This window comes from Etheostoma spectabile, chromosome 16, assembly GCF_008692095.1.
Source record: "Etheostoma spectabile isolate EspeVRDwgs_2016 chromosome 16, UIUC_Espe_1.0, whole genome shotgun sequence".
NCBI classification, from domain to species: Eukaryota; Metazoa; Chordata; class Actinopteri; order Perciformes; family Percidae; genus Etheostoma; species Etheostoma spectabile.
This window is the reverse complement of record NC_045748.1, coordinates 10,359,918-10,377,648: the sequence shown is the minus strand read 5'-3', so window position 1 is coordinate 10,377,648 and position 17,731 is coordinate 10,359,918. Positions and strand designations below refer to the sequence as shown.

General features: G+C 41.8%; 2 protein-coding genes across 3 annotated transcripts in view; one reads left to right on the top strand and one right to left on the bottom strand.

Annotated features, from left to right (window-relative positions):
• Window positions 1-14,168, top strand: part of tmem150c (transmembrane protein 150C) — a 21,576-nt gene extending 7,408 nt beyond the window's left edge. For both annotated transcript variants that reach the window (XM_032539202.1, XM_032539201.1), the window contains exons 7-8: window positions 12,315-12,492; window positions 13,726-14,168. In XM_032539202.1, the coding sequence (XP_032395093.1) occupies window positions 12,315-12,492; window positions 13,726-13,934 (387 nt within the window). In that variant the 3' untranslated portion in view covers window positions 13,935-14,168. The remainder of the gene's footprint in view (window positions 1-12,314; window positions 12,493-13,725) is intronic.
• Window positions 14,169-14,921: 753 nt separating this feature from the next.
• Window positions 14,922-17,731, bottom strand: part of enoph1 (enolase-phosphatase 1) — a 6,804-nt gene continuing 3,994 nt past the window's right edge. Inside the window, exons 5-6 of the mRNA XM_032539200.1 lie at window positions 17,023-17,146; window positions 14,922-15,862 (exon numbers count right to left, since the gene is read on the bottom strand). Of these exons, the coding sequence (XP_032395091.1) occupies window positions 15,723-15,862; window positions 17,023-17,146 (264 nt within the window). The 3' untranslated portion in view covers window positions 14,922-15,722. The remainder of the gene's footprint in view (window positions 15,863-17,022; window positions 17,147-17,731) is intronic.

The following is a 17,731-nucleotide window of genomic DNA, read 5'->3' as shown; positions in this document are numbered from 1 at the left end:
GTAAGACATCATGCCTAAGTAAATGTAGTTGAGAAGGTCGCAAAAGGATGACTAGGCTGCTGATTTTTAACCAACGTCTTTTTCTCTGCACGCTCTCTCCCGCCGATTGTCGGAGCGAATCTTAATAAAAATGGCAGGAGTGATCCGAGGCGTCGGTTCTACAAGGCCGGGCTCAGCCAGCCACACCCACCACATAGTAGTAACAGCAACTCAGCCGAGGAGATCGGCGTTCATGAACTTGATGCTCAAGAGATGGTGCTGCACGCAAGGCCAACAAATCGGGCGGTGGTGTTTGTGAGAGGCCGATGAGTCCTCCTGCAGTCTTTGACCGGTGGACGCGAGACAGAGTGGTGCACAGTCATGGTTTTTTTTTTGTTTTTTTTTGGGGCCGTCAAGCTGCGTATTCACAGCGCGAGCCTACATTTGACCCGCCCAGCAGCAAGGGTACGTAAGTAATTCGAGATGTGATGTATTTTGAAAAGAGCCCGTTAAATTCTTTGTGCCATTCATAGCATTTTGCTTGCAAACCAAAGACGCAACACAAGCACATGCATCAGTCGCACTCAGTGGTGAAAGTAAGTCTGAGCCTGTGAACAAACGCACACAAAGGATAAAGGCTCCAAAAGAAAAACTTTGATTAAGGAATCTTACAAAACTAACTATAATTACACTAGGTCCCTGGCGAGACTAGTTTTATTTTAAATCCCCACTTTAGGCTACATACGACTCTACACGTAGATTAAAAATGATTTTCTTTTGACCTTGTTACTGCGTTGCGTACTAACTACTACATATACTACGGTAACATAATGGACTAAGCGGTTAATTATGCGCAGAGATGGCCGGCGGACTCTACGCCTCACAATGGGAGAGCTATTCGTTCCATGTTCAGTCCAGCGCTGTCCATCTTAATAAAGGGAAAATGCCCCCCAAAAATTGAAAAAAATAACATGGACGGAGATTAGTTCATGCTAGCGCTAAACCTTGGACGGAGAGAAGAAATGGAAAAGAATGGAAAAGCTTAAAAATGGAAACCTCATTTGTGTGGATGTAGCCTAATCTGCCAACATTGCTACACTTACACAAAATGTTTGTTTATCAGAAGTTTCAATCAAATAGGCCGTCAATTGGATATGAAGTAATTGTCAAAATGGCAAGAAAAAGTTAAGGCAAGGCACCAGCTCTTTAGCATATTGATACAGCAGAGCATGAATCAAGGAATTTATAACTGGCAATAGTTAGGACAAAAGCAATGGGCGAAATTCAGGACATCTTAAGGGCATTTCTTTCTAGTTGTGTTAAGGTGAATCAAATAAATTGTAGTCATGGGTAAATAATCTGTTGGCTCCAACCCGCACGATTGCCACAGGACAATTACTGGAATATTAGCTAGTATCATGTTGTAGTGTGGGTTGTTTGTGACTGAAATAATAGTGCGTAACTTTTTGGATTATTAATGAACGTCCGTACATGACTTAAGACCATCGCAAACTGGCGGTTGCTGCACGAAGCTAATGAAACATAGCCTAACTTCCCGCCGCCAGACTCGCTAGTGAAGATAATGAACCTCTTCTGAAGATACCTGTAGTTGTTAGGGCGTTTTTTATTTTTTGGTCACTTGCAGTGTCACTCTTGGCTAGCTAGACAACTCGTGGGGATGCTTATCTAGTGGTGGCAAAACGGAGGCTTGAATCATTGTGACAGTAGCTTTAAGGTCCCATGACATGCCGTGCCTCTTTGGAGTGAGCTTGTATATAAGCCTTAGTCAGAATAATTCAGCCCTTGCGTGCAAATTCTCCCACTAGAGCAGTACCACAATGAGCTGTTCCTTAGGAAGGGAAATTTCGCAGAGTCTTGCGAGTTTTGAGGAGCTGAGGAGCCCGGGGCAGGACCACTGACCTATAAGGGCAACAGGGGATCACAGCCGGCTCCACATCTGAGCTGTTCATTTTCTCAAAGCAGAGCCAGGCATACCAGCGGCGTCGGTTAACACCTATCTCCCTTTCCTAGGGCAGAGCTGGGCAACACTCATATTACATGCTTAAAACAAAACCTTATAAGTGACCTTTCTCAAAGCATGGGGACCTTTTAAACACCAGAGTCCCAATCTAACACATTTAAGGAAACATAGTTTCGCTTTTACAGTGTACTAGTAGACTTTGATTAGTACTCTACTCCCTCTTCATGCTCTCTCTGGCCATTACATTCAACCATTGGTGCACTACGTAGAAACACATTGGACAAGATATTGTACGTGTGTGGGATCAGTAAAATGACAATGACAATCCCATTGGTCGAATGTGAACGTCAATGTTTATTTCATTTTTTTATAATTTCTCTTTCAGTGTTGACTCAGAGTCTAGCTAAAACAAGAGGAAGTGGGTTGAGAAGGAAACGTGTGTAGCACGAATTTAACATCATCTAAAAAAAGATACATTGTAACTGGCTATAGATGTGGATTTTAATGTGGCTTTAAACACGCACCCTCGAGACCATGGCCGTTTTGGACTTAGAGTTATTTTGCTCATAACGACCTCAGAAGCGAGGCCTTAAGTAGTCTGACGATGCGAGGCATGTGCTCTTGTGTCCCTCAGTTACCGATGTCATAACAGGAAAACAAGGCCTTGCTTTAGATTGGCCACACCATGCGAATTTTCATAATAGATTGATTTACAATATGATGCTTGCGTCATTTTTTGATTTTACCGTTGCTTAACCCTGTGAATAAATGTCGATAGTACCCCCTAAGACATGGCCTCCAGTGTGCTTAGTCTCCCGATTGATGTTTTATTTTTTACTGATTTTAAGCAAAGCTGTTTAGCATAGATCCTTTTTTTTTTTTTTTTACTGCGTAGCTAGAATAGTTCTAGAAAATGTGCTTGCAAACCAGCATAGATAGCAAATTCAACTGGCAGGCACAATGTAAAACAACCGCATAATCTGTAAAGTGTTCGCCACATGAAGGTGCCCACAAGGTCTGGAGTTGTGAAAGCTGAGGGCTTTTATTTCTTGATTTTGTTTCTAAAGCTTCTCCAATTCCTCATATGTGCCTCCTTTCACGACAGTTCGTACGACCCGAACGCTCTGTTCGTTATATACCTCGCCATCTCTGTTTAAAGGGTTAGCACTGCGTACATTTGCCAATCAGCATATAACCCGCCGCAGCTGAGGCGGATGGGAAAGTCATAGCGTAGGGTGCGCTAACGGTATTTTATGTGATTATTTTCTCAAGTAATCGATTAGTTGTTTGGTCTGTAACGTGGTGAAAACTGCTGGACCAGCCCAAGGACAACGTCCTACAAATGTCTTGTTTTGTCCACAGTTAAAGATATGTCAGGTTACTGAAACAGGGAGAGAAGAAATCTATAAATATTATACACATTCAGCAAGACTGGATAGGGCAGAAATATTCTTTTTTATTAAGAAAAAAAATGACTCAACCAATTATCAACCTAGTACTGATTATGTATGTGCCAACAATCGATTATCGTTTGCGGCTCTATCTTAACCATTAGATGCGAACTGTTCAGTTGATACACAGTGTTGGCTCAGTACCTGAAGGGAACATAAATGTGATAGCAAATCATCCAGCAAAGTTTTAGTTTTATATTGAAGTCAGGGACTGATCTGGCTGCAGCTCTAACTGGTGTGACCTTTGCAGAGATTGAAAGCCGTGGCGGGGCACTCGGAGCACAAAGTCCCGAAGCGATCCAGTAACACGATGTCACCAAGGTTTAATAAAACCACACCAGAAATATTGCCTTTTTCTGACCAACACGATATGTTACTGTCCCTCAGCACCTTACCCTTACCAGCTATGGTACCCTACCTTACCCCTAACCCCTTTTTACCATACCCCTATCCCCTTTGCCCTGCGAACAACAGAGAGGGTAAGTGGGCTAGGGCTGAAACATACCTCTGGAAATGGAGGACAACCATTGCATGTTCGTGGTACGCGCAAGCAGCGCGTTTCAGCTGGTGCCCTACAGTACAGAGGCGACAAGTGTGCATCCGAACGTACTCTTCAAGTATTGCATAAATTCGAACTTTCAACATGAATACATTCAGTAAGTCAGATCGTGTGTGGCCGGGACATTAAGTCCACTCATGGGGGAGTTGAAAAGGCGCGGCGGGACAGCACGCCGAGCCAAAGTAGCATTATTTTACATTTCATTAACTTTATCGGTTTACAGGCCCAGCAACAGAAAGCCATACGGATGATCTGCAACTGAATATTATCCGGTCTATACAGTCTGTACCCGGAATGGACAGGGTAAAGTTATCCTTTCTGTTAAAGGATACACACAGTGTAGTGATGGGTATACACTGAGTTGTTACACAACTCACAACACAACACAGCCCTTCAAATTAAACTGTTGTGTCAGAGTCCCTTCACTGTTGAAACCTGAAGTGGCGGGGGTTGACCCGGTGAGACTGTGCGTTGTCGACCAATACTCTCCTGTACCAGAATACTCCTCTTCTTTTTATCTCTGTTACTTGTGGTTATTCACAAACATACACAATATACTTACTATTTTATTTGCACCATTGAAGACAATCACTATAAATGTATCAGTAATTGAAAGTAACTTTCAACAGCGATTCACTCACACAATACAAGACACTCTTGAGGACTTTCATCTCCAGTTTGTCGGGTGTGGAGTAAATTATAATTATAATTAAATTATACATTGCAAATGGAGAGGACCATCACTCAGTCACATCTACATTATCACGTTCAAAAAACATCATTGACTTTTAAGCTCTTATATGTAGTCATCATTTTGTACACTTGTTCTAATTTTAACTGGTTCTACTACCCCCCCACAATGTCGGTCGTGTCGCGTGTATCAAGCCGTGGGACTAAATTCTAAATTAAGTACAAATTCCTTGCTACTTTTAATTTTACTTACTTCTATGACCGTTTGTACTTATACTCCACCACATTTCGGAGACAAAATATTTTGCACATTTTACTATGATTTTTCACTATATTATTTTTGTAGTTAATTTGCAGTTTCTGATTATTAAGAAAAATATGAATCAACAAATGAATTGGAAAATTATTCATTTCACAAAATTCTTACTGTTCAACCTCAATAACAGGTTTAATAGTCAAAGTCTTTGGGTTTGGCTCCATATTGCAGAAGAAATAGCATAACAATAGGCATTAATATAATAATGCACATAATGTGTGAAAATATGCATTGGAAAAGCAGCAAGCATAACGTTATGTGATGTACCACACTAAGGCTCACACACACATACACTTCTATATATCTGCTTAATTGTACTTATACGTTCGCGTACTCTTAGTTTATTCATTGTACTTTAAAGGAAGATTTTGAATGCAGGAAATACTCTTGTAACAGAGTAAATTTACACTGTGATACAGCTACTTTTACTTAAGTAATAAAAAAATCCACCCCTGCATAATCGTATACAGTGTTGGATTTATTTACTATTTCACGCTTTTATTTGAAGGCCAGATACCCAAACCGGAAAACCTGTCTTGCCAGGGATTACATTACTCATACCTGCTGTAACAACAACGACGACATTGCTACACGTTTACCAGCAATGAAAGAGCTGCTGCGACAATGTATCTATCGACTTATCTGCAAGATAATGTAGATGGAAGTTTGTGTACACGTTATTTACAGCCTACAACATAACCCGCAACCACGGAGCGGGAGAATTCAGGACGGACAGAACCCCGGAGCGGGGAGAGACACCTCAGGGCGGACAGGTAACCCCGGAGCGGGAGAGACACTAGTCGGGCGCGAAGTAACCGAGGGGGAGAGACACTTCAGGGCGGCAGGTAACCCCGCGGGCGGAGAGAGAGACCGTCAGGGCGGAAGTAACCGCCGGGAGGGGGAGGGCACCGTCAGGGCGGACAGGTAACCCCGGAGCGGGGAGAGGAGGACCTTCCGGTGTCGGCAGGTAACCCCGGGCGGGGAGAGAGACCTCAGGGCGGACAGGTAACCCGAGCGGGAGAGAACACCGTCAGGCGGACAGGTAACCCGCGAGCGGGGAGAGACACCGTCAGTGCGGACAGGTAACCCGGAGCGGCGAGGAGACACCGTCAGGCGGAGGCCGGACAGGAACCCCGGAGCGCGGGGAGCAGAGACACCGTCAGGGCGGTGACAGGTAAGGCAGTTTTATCGACAGTTCACGACCCTTATTTACAGTTTCCTTAAACACAACGAGAATAACCTGTTTCCTACCCTTTTATGTTAAGTGTTCTCTGCTAGCTCACTTACGGTATCTCTCTTTGACATCTGCACTATCACAATAAAGCGTTTTTAACAGAGTTAATCTTCCAGACTGACTGGTGTCGCGATGTGGCGCAGCAGCCACGTGGGCCTCTCCCTCGGTCTACTCTGGGCTCACTGCTGCTGGGTGTGGCTGGTGTAAGTTAGACAAACAGACAACACACGTGTCAAGCTTTCTTGACGGTTTACTAAAATATATGTAGGCTACAGTGCGCTGGGGGGTTAGGTTCTAAATATAATATCTGTGCAGTGGGCAGGCCGGCCCAAACAATTGGTGCCCTAGGCAAGATTTTAGGTGGCGCCCCCTTGCATCACTGTACAGTTAACTGATGTTAAAACTAACAGATAGCGCTCGCTATTTATTGATTAGCAAACTATGTCATGCTAACGGTAATGCTATATCGATCATTGTTCTGCAACAGACAAAATAATATCATTATCATCATACCTTTACTGTAACATTACCTCTGTCTTTGTCATGTTTTTCTCTCTAATTTTCTTTTTTTCCTCCCTGGGCACCAGACAGTTTAGGACGCTTGACATTATGAGATTTAGATGCAGGTAAAAAGAATCGGGCCTGTTTTTTATTAAGGTGACGTTATAGTAAGGTGACAGATTTCTCAGACAAAATCGGGGACTTTTCAGCTCAGAGCGTATTTACCTCCAAAACACGTAATGTTTTTATTTTTGTAAAACTTAAAAGGGGACACTAGACCTAGAGATGTTCTCATTAGGGGCTGAGACCCCCCCCCAAGGTATCATCCTAGACCACCCCTGCTGCCTACTCCTACTCCATCCACTCCACCTAAGATAGAAAATCCTAATATTTCAAGATAAAAGGACCCAAATATTTCAGGATAAAAGTCCTAATATTTCAGATCAAAAAGTACTTCATATTCAAGATAGAAAGTCCTATATTTCAAGATAAAAACCATCCTTATACTTCAAGATAAAAGTCCTAATATTAAAGATGAAAGTCTTAATATTTCAAATATAAAGTCCTAATGTCCTAATATTTAAGAATTAGAAAGTCCTTATAGTCCTATATTTCAAGATAGAAAGTCTTATATTTCAAGATAGAAAGTCCTTATAGTCCTAATATTCAAGATAAGAAAGTTCCTAATATTTCAAGATAGAAAGTCTTATAGTCCATCATATTTCAAGATAGAAAGTCTTAATATTTCAAGATAGAAAAGTCTCATATTTCATAATGTAATGTTGTTTGTAATGTTTACTGAACTACATTTATCTGACGCTTTTGCTTTACTGCTCAAGGCTGTTCTGCAACAGCTCATTGAGAATCAGATACAATAAAAACTACTGAGGACAATTTCCTTTGACATTGATGCAGTATTAAACGAGATCGCTGCAATGTAAGTAATAGGATAATTGTCCAGCTTTGTATTTACGTTCATAAAAGGGCTTGTTTAGCTGCTAACAGACTCACGATTATGTTCTAAGTGTCTTGACAACATTATGGAAAGGATTTCTAAGGAGGTCGACCTTTCTGTTAAAGATTAAGATCCTTTTTTAAACATAAAAGTCCGCGAATTGCGTTCGCTAAACGCACCAGACTCCATGTCAAATAATCATGTGCTTTTTAGCATCGTAAAATACGGCTTTCTAAACACTCTTGAGCCACGCTGGCTCTGGCGGTCTGGAGCCTGCGTGTGTTGGTGTGCGTTATCGGCTACGTTTTTCTTTCATTCAAATTTCGGGTCTTCAGTGAAAACCGGGGACATTTCGGGGACAGATCCAGCGCGGGGACAGGTAGCCAAAATAAGGGACTGTCCGGAAACCGGGACGTTGGTTCACCTACGTACAGGTACAGCACAGGCCGGGCGCCCCTGGTGGTTTGCGCCCTTAGCATTTGCCTATACTGCCTAAGCCACGGGCCCTGCAGTGGTGTGGCGGGAAGCTGTGGCCGTGAGTACTTAAGTGCAAAAGCACATTGGAGTTCTGTTCCCTGTAACATGTCAGTAAAGGAACACAAGGCTTTAAAAAACAACTATAAAGAATGCACAATCGACTACAAGAGACAACATGACTAGTTAAAGGCAAAGCAACTACCATGAGACACAAAACGACTACACACATAAACAAAAAAGATGACAACAAGAAGCACACACGACGACTACAAGAGACACCAAGGTTACAAAAGACAGAAAATGACTAAAAAAAAGACTACAAAGAGACGCAAGGACCACAAGAAAAGGCAAAGAATTACAAAAGACGCGGAAATACTATAAAAAAAAGGCCAAAGGACAACAAAGAGACCAAAACGCTAGAGAACGACGCAGATGACAGGTACAATACAGTATTACTACAACTTGTATTCATCTTTAATATTATATTCCCTCTTTGTTCTGATAGATACTTTGTAGCTGTAAAGGATGAGAAGATCGCACCCCTGGGTTCACATACAGGTAAGAACAGGGCGGCACCATGACCTAAACATAATCACGATTAATGCATTTTACCTCGATGACAAAATTCCTTAATTAAAATAATAACATTTTATAATTAATTTGTACCTCAAGCCCGGACAGAGTGTTCAAAAAGGATTTCATGTTTGCAGCACCTTCTACTTGGAAGACCTACAGAAAACACTCAAACTACAATTCTTATTTCCTTAAAGGTCCGTGACATGGGTTCTTGGATGTTTATATAGACCTTGTGGTCCCTAATACGTATCTGAAGCTCTTTGTATAGACCTAGTGTTCCTAATTACCGTATCTGAAGTCTCTGTATAGACCTTAGGGTCCCTAATACGTATATGAGATCTCTTTTTATATAGACTAGTGGTCCCTAATACTGTATCTGAAGTCTCTTTTATATGACCTTCAGTGGTCCCTAATACTGTATCTGAAGTCTCTTTTTATATAGACTCGTGGTCCCCTAATACTGTATCTGAAGCTCTTTTATATAGACCTTAGTGGTCCCCTAATACTGTATATGAAGTCTCTTTTATATACACCTTAGTGGCTCCCTAATACTGTATCTGAAGTTCTTTTATATAGACCTTAGTGGTCCCTAATACTGTATCTGAAATCTCTTATAGAATAGAATAGAATGCCTTTATTGTCATTATACACAAGTACACGGTACTTGTGCAACGAGATTAAAGCAATCCCTTTGCAGTGTTGACACAAAAAAAAATATAAGATATAACGTTAAATATAACAGTAAAATTATCAAAAAATATAAAGTAAAGATATAAAGTGTAGTGACTGTCTAGTGTAGTGACAAAAAAATATAAGAATATAACAGTATAAAATATCAAAAATTAAATGTCAAGTATAAAGGGTAGTGACTGTCAAGATACATATAAATCAGCTTGAATAAGCATAGGTAAGTGTTAACACTCAATAATAATATGCACAGTGGAATGAAATGATTAAGTACTAAGTTAAGTAAATAAATTGCACAGTAATGGAAAGGTTAGTGTATTAAATTGCACTGTATGAAATGAAATTGCACGATTCCAGTGTCCTATGAGGGTATATATAACAGTAACAGTTTAACAATAATATGCCAGTCGGACGGAATGGAGAAGACAGTCGGGGGGGCCGAGGGGGGCTGTGGAGTGGGGGGGGAGGCAGTGCTATGTGAGTTCAGGGTGGTTATGGCCTTCGGGAAGAAACTGTTCTGGTCTGTTGGTCCTGCTCTGCTGGCACCTGTAGCGCCTTCCTGAGGGCAAAGGTTCAAGATCGAGCGCGCGGGGTGGGAGCTGTCCTTTAGTGTTCTCTGCTGCTGAGGGCAGCGGGTTGAGTGGAGATGTCGGTCAGGGAGGGGAGAGGGCAGCCGGTGATCTTCTGTGCTGACCTATATAGACCTTAGTGGTTCCCCATAATACGTATCTGAAGTCTTATATAGCCTAGGGTCCCCTAATAGTATCTGAGTCTCTTTTAATAGACTTAGTGGTTCCTAATACTGTATCTGAAGTCTCTTATAAGGACCTTAGGGGTCCCCTAATACTGTATCTAAAGTCTCTTCTATAGACCTTAGTGGGTCCCTATACTGTACTCTGATAGTCTCTTATATAGACCTTAGTGGTCCCTATAATCTGAAGTCTCTTATATAGACCTTAGTGGTCCCTACCCTAACAATATCTGAAGTCTCTTTATAGACCTTAGTGGTCCCCTAAACGTATCTAGTTTTAATAGACCGTAGTGGTTCCATCAGCCATAAAGAATCGAACAATTCATCTATAAAATGACTTTTTATCTGGGTTATCTTATTTTGTGTGTTTTCAGGAGAAGAAATGGATCGTTTTATCCTCCCTACCTAGGTACATACCATCACTCTTTCCTTATGTTGTAATAATCTTATTTCGGCGACAAACCCCAAATGTTTCTCGTTCCAGTGTTGCAGGCAACTTCCCCAACAGCCAGCTGGGTCTTCAGCGAGGTCATGAACTTGTCTGCGTTTGTGGTGTGAGAGCACCGTCGATCGCCCGGTCGTTATAATAAAACACAAATGTCAAAATGCAAACATTGATGTGGGGGCAGCTGGGCGGCTGTGCAGTGGTAGAGCGGTTGCCTGCCAATCGGAAGGTTGGTGGGTCGATTCCCGGCCCTGCAGTCATTGTCAAAGTGTCCTTGGGCCAAGACACTGAACCCCGAGTTGCCCACGGTGCTGCGATCGGAGTGTGAATGTGGTGAGTGTATCTGATGAGCAGGTGGCACCTTGTACGGCAGGCCGGCCACAGTGGTATGAAGTGTGTGATGTTTCTTTGTAGATGTAAAAGCGCTTTGAGCTAGTGTTAAGACTGGAAAAGCGCTATAAATACAGACATTTACATGATGTCTGACCGACGCGTTCATACTTTTATTGCTAACAAATCCCATGAAAAGACTAAACCAATGTGGTGTTCTGTCTTAGGCTTGTTACACACACAGTAATTGTTATCAGGATGGGACTACATGGTTTTGGTTTGTTATTTCAGGGTTCCTAATCGCTGTCCTCCGATACCTTCAGCTGAAACCAGGACACCCATCAGTGGTGAAGTCGGCAGTCTGGTGGCCTTCTCATCGGCTGCTCGGGATGACGCTTGTTGGAAACTTCCAGGTAACCTGCCCACTGACACCACACGTGTGTTTGACCATGGATGGATGGATGAGTTGTGTACAAATAGAATGGGCAATATATTGGACATTATACGATATCGTGATAGAGGACTGGATATTGTTTAGTTTTGTGATATTGTAATATGGCATAAGTACGGTCTACCCTGGTTTAAAGGCTGCATTACTGTTAAATGATGTCATTTTCTGATCTTACCAAACTGTGTGTAACTGTTCTATGATTTGCCTTCTCACCTGTGTAAATATTTTGTGAAAAAGCACAGTAGATCAACACTACAAAATCGTGTGTGGTATCAATATGGAGGTAAATAAAGATAAAAAAGATAAGTAATTTTACAAATAAAGATAGGTAATGTACAATACAGTAATACATATCTAAATAGTGCAAATGTAAGGCAAAATCCAATAGTGGTGTGGTGTGTGGTGTGTGTGTGTGTGGGTGTGTGGTGTGTGTGTGTGTGTGTGGGTGTGTGTGGTGTGTGTGTGTGTGTGTGTGTGTGGGGTGTGTTGTGTGTGTGTGTGGGTGTGTGTGGGTGGTGTGTGTGTGTGTGTGTGTGTGCAGCGCGCAATATAAAAAGAAGAGTTCCTGATTTTCTTGTTTTATATAAAGTGAGATGGGGGGGGGGGACAGGTGGGGGGTGTGGGGGGTGTCAGGATTCTTGGAGGATGGGGGGGGGGGGGGGGGGGGGGGGGGTTGCGGTCTGGTAACAGGTGAGATGTTCGGTATCGTCTGCAGAGGAGCAGTGTGTGTGATCCTGGTGAATTAGTTTTTGTTGTTATCCATGTTTTAGAAAACAGAGGATGAGGTGATGCTGTCGTAAAGTGACGACATTAGACGTTGGAGCAACTGACAGCGCTCTGAGTGTTCGGGGGACGTGTCGTCCCTGCTGAGATCGTTTGTGGATATCGGTAACGTGTTGATGAGTTTATTGTCCTAATTGATTGGTTTTAGCTATTTACTGAGGAGATGATCCACAACTTGGGCACGTTGATGACGTTTGGGCTGGGAACGCTGTACTGCTGGGTGCAGTCCTACATCACCCTGAGAGTGGATCTGAAGAAGGAAGGGAGGAAGGCCGGGATCGTCCGCTTCCTGTTGTCTGGATCCATCACCGTCTGCATGATTCTCTGTATCCTGTTACTCCGGCGGGTTTAACAGTGTAATGAACGTATTGTTTAACAGGTAATCACTGACAAACTGTACTGTATGTTGTGAATTTGACTGACAATGATTTGAGTTTAGTTTGTCAAATTGAAGAAAGTAGTAAATGTAAAAAAAAAAAAAAAAAGGCACATCATAAGATTCCTAAAGCCCAAGATCTTTAAATTGATTGTTTTGTTTGGCCAACAATCCAAAACCCACAAATATTCAAAGCAGCAAATCCTGGAATCGTCGATGAAAGATCAATTAAATAATATTTTCAGCTCTATATGTAAAATATGTATTTATATATCTATTGTTAACTAGTTTGCATATATTTTTTAATAATAACTCTCTAATGTCTGTACTGTAATATATGAAGCTACACTTAGCTTAGCATAGTATTAAGACTGGAAACAGCTAGGCTGGCTCTGTCCAAAGATTGTCTTTTTTAACACAGATTAAACAAATAAAATAGTGTTAATATAATAAGTGTTAACTTCTGAGCGTTAGAAGCGCTGGTAGATGGATTATGTCACATTTGGACAGAGCTTCTGTAGCTGTTGCTCTGTGTTTCCAGTTTTTATCCCAGGACAGAGCAACGGTGCCTCTGCAAAACAGCCTGGGGAAGGAACGTGTTTTGGTGGAACGTGTACGGTCAAAGGTTGTTTTAGTCGTGTGATAGAAAACTCCGATAGGACGGAGAGTCTAGATAGCGGTCTGGATTTGCCCTGCAGAGATCTGAGGAGCAGGTAACCATAGTCCTTGTTGCGGCGCGGGATGCCTAAACACACTGCTCGAGATTGTATTGTATTGATTTATTCCGCCACACGTAAAATACATCTAGTACTGCAGTCACCAAATGTATAATTACTTTGTCGATATAAGTGCGTTAGAAGTGTTCTCTCCCAGGCTCACCCCCTCTCTGTCAAAGCCCAAAAAACCCAGGTGAAGCAGACACGTTATCACTTACACCCAAATATATAAGTGCACAATATAATAATCAATAGATATTATAAATGAGACCATAAACAACATACAATATGTGGCTCCCACAGTTCTCATAAATCCACCAGAGTTTAAAATCCCAACACAAAAAAAGTGCAAAGCGACGGACATACAGCAGAATTTCCAACGGCACCTGAACCATCCCGATAAAGACTACGTTTTCATCATCTGTAATCCTCGTTTTCCCGTCTCATCCTTAACTCAGCGGCGGCAGACTTCTCCCTGATGGGGCGGCGCCTCCACATGCAGGCAGCTCAGTGCCAGTGGGCGCTGGTCATGTTCTTCATCGCCTTCATCGGCACTTTTGCCATCGAGTTTCGCCACAACCGCTTCGGCATCGTGTGCACAGACAGCTGTGGGCGTCCGGCGAGCCGGTCCGAGGCGCTCTCCGAAGCATCCAGGTACCAGCCGGACCAAACCTAGGGACGGCTCACGTTTAAAGAGCTTCAGGTGGCGCAGGGATCAGCAACTTTAAGATGCATTCATTCCATCTTTTTTTACTCTACTCACATTAGTTTTCCCAACACTTTTTTTTAAACATTACAAACGTCTGTATGTTTATTTTTGGGGTATTGTATGAATGTATAGATGTTATAAATCAAAATGCAAGTTTGCACAGTACACAATCAGTATCCGTAAAAATCCAGCAACGTTGTTTTCGTAGTCTTCGGTGTCGATACATTTAGCACCTTTTGAGTTTTTATACTGTTTCTTCTGTGGGGTTTTCCAAAGAAAACTGTCTAGAGTTATTGTAGATTTATTATAGTGTGGAGTGTCTTTTTGGAAAGATGAAGCCAGCAGTGGCTTAGTTTAGCATAAAGATGGGAAACAGCCTGGTTTATGATGGAAGAAAAAAAAAGTCTACGTGATGGGAAGAATCACGTTGTTTTGACTTTACAAACCAAACCTTATGCTTGAAAATGAAACAAAAAAGTTTATTTCCAGCAAACATTCTTTAAAAGGAATAATACAACATTGTTGGAAATACACTTGTTTTCTTGCTGTCAGACAAGAAGTTTGATGTCACTTTGTGTCTTTACGGTAAATATGAAGCTATTGCTTGCAGCCAGTTAGCTTAGCATAGTGGGTGGAAACCACTAGCCTAGCTCTGTCCTAAGGTAACAAAGTCCTCCTCTAAAGCTCACTAAATAACACGTTATGTTATCGTACAGACATGACGGCAAGAAAGTAAAAATGAACGTCCTTTAAAAATGTTGGCATATTTAACCAAAACCAATATCTGTATGGCTCAGTACCAGCACAGATAATTGATAAACTTGTTATTTGGACCCTTCAACCATTTTAGATTGACACTAAAGTGTTTAATGTACAAGCTTTTTCATTAATATACTTTACAGTGTCAAGTATTTTTGGACATGAACATTTGGACTGAGGGAGAAGACAGGCTTATGTGAGACAAGGTATTTATTGGAAGCAAGACTTCAGATCAAATCCTGAATCATACTACTTATGTTTCATACACAATCTTCAATTTGGCAATTTATTTAGGGTAACTTTCCAACACCAACATTACGAAGATGACACATTTAAATAGACACCATTCACCTGCTGAGTAGACTAATTAAGAGAAAGTTTGAAGTGAGAACTTCCTGCCAGCAGCAGCACTGCTGAGTGCATCTATACTGTAGTTCTACTTTCTAATACATTACAACGTTAAACAGTTCAACCACTGGATAAAACTTCAAACATCTGCAACGTGTGTACAGTATGTGTAGAGGGGGGGAAAAACACTACATGGATGGAAAATGTTTACTAACCGGTGACGAAATACAACACATACCGTTGGAAAGTTTGGAAGCGGTTCAGCAACCAAAATAGGGTTCATCTAAAAAGGGAAAGTAACTCCACTGGTCACGTGCAGTTTCCATCAGGCTTTGTTCTCTTCTCTGTCAATCAAATGGTCCAATGAGAGATGCTCCTACGTAGATCTGTTCCCATACATCCTAAAATACCTGTGTAGATTGACTTCTTACAGACTGGGACTAGGTTGGCCCCACTGGGACTACGTTAGCCCCACTGGTGGCTAACTGGAGTCACAGCAGCATCTCCTTCAACGGTCAACGTGGCACAAACAAAAGCAGAGTTGCAAAAAGGAAGGAGGTGAAGGGGAGCTGGGAGGGCTAGAGAAGAGAAGGACCAGGTCAGTATGGATCACAGTCAGAAGTTCTCCCCGTCTTCTTCCACACTACGTTAAGCGCGTCCCGTCAGTTCGAGTTGGCTAAAGGACGTAACGAGGCCATAGTGGGCCCTCTCGTCGTCCGTCAGCTCCAGGTTTCCAGGCCGGACCACCACCACCACGTTCACCCCGGCTTCTTCAGCTGCTTTAGCCTCTGCAAACGACAAATACACAAGTGAATATTAGGGATGGGGGGGGGGGGAAATCAATACAGCTTAGCATTGCAATATTTGCCCAGGCAATACTGTACTGTATCGTCTATACCCAGACGGCAAGTATCAATCTTTTATTATATACATTGCATATGAGTATTTCATTTTTTGGTACTAGAATAATATTTGCTTTGTCAGTCCACTAGATGCTGCAGCTGTGAGAAACAGAAGTTTAACTTTTTGTATGTAACATGTTGACCAAGTTTTCCGTTGGGGGACATAATTTGAAGTTGGGAAAAAAAATTGCAATATATCACAATATCACATCATGACATAGGTAATGTGATAATATTGCATCGAGTAGCCTTCGTTGATTCCCATCCCTAGCGGATATATGGATCAAAGACGTAATGCAACATTAACAGAGCTATACTGCAAAATGAAATGCATTTTGTTGGTTTGTTTTTTCGGCATTTTGTGCCCATTAAACTTTAAATAATCCAGACCACAATTAGCGCCGTTGGGTCTCATTCACAAATGACAAAATAAAGTCTGTTGAGAAAAGTGTGGCAGATCAGGATGTGTTTTTTAGAATTGTTTGCACCTTTTTCAGACGTTAAGGATACAAACAATGAGTTTTCTTAACACCGAATGTAAACAGAAACTTGGTGTACGTGACAACTCCACAGGGCACCTTTAACAAGACTAGCAGCTTTGTGAGGAGGTGCTTCAAGCTGAATGCTAACGTCAACAACAACATACTGACATGCTCACAATGCTAGCATGCTGATGTGTAGCATATGTAGTGTTTATCCTCTTAGTTCAACATTTGCTAATCAGCAGACCCAAACAAAGTCTGCAGTTTTTTTTGTACAGTTTTCAGCGATGATCCAGAATGAAAATCTGCGGAAGTTAGTGGACTGTTTTTATGCTTGAAGTGAAGATGTTTTGTTTTTTTAATTTGTGTAAAATTGTTGGAAACTTCCGTGTGGCCCTGCAAATTAGAACTAAACCCAAAGTACAACTGAGGCTTGATGGGAATATGATAACGCAAAACTCAAGTACCGTACTAAATCATATAAATCACATTAAAAGGAACACATTCTAGTATGTATTATTAGCAAGAATTAAACAAACATACTGCAGTAATTAACCATCTTACCACGAGTGACGTCGGTCAAGAATGTGATTTCCTCGGGGGGACAGCCGATCCGCTCGGCGATTCTCTCGTAGCTTTTGCATTCCGCTTTAGCTCCTATACTGGTATCAAAGTGACCATCGAATAACTGAAACGTTATGAAAAACAAACATCTCATCAGTCAAAATATATATACACACATGTATAAACAATATTAAAAGGACAAATCCGGTGCAAAATGAACCTAGGTGGTTATTAACACGTGTACCGAGTCTGACCGTTCTCTGGTCACTTACTCATCGAATGTGACCAGTTTTAGAGCAAACCGCTAATTACCTCAACAGTCACAGGAAACTGGTTCCCTGGTTTTGTGTTCTCCCAGATGGCGCCGCCTGTGTGCGTGAACAGTACGGTCTTTTTAAACTAATTTCCGATAAACTGTCTGTACGCTTACAAAGTTCTCAACGCTTCCATGTAGGGACCCTCATTCTGCTACAGTGGGAGTGGGCTGCTATTTTGAGCCTGGTTAGTGGTATAGAAAGAGCAATTTCTTTTACCTTTCCCCGTGCCCTGACAACTAGCGTTATAAGCTACTTAGCGATTTGCGATAAAACTGGTCACATTCGATTAGCATGAAAACACATCCCAGAGAACGGTCAGTCTCGGTACACTAACCCCTATGTTCATTTTGCAAAGGACTTGTCCTTTAACAGTATGACTTTACAATCGCCTA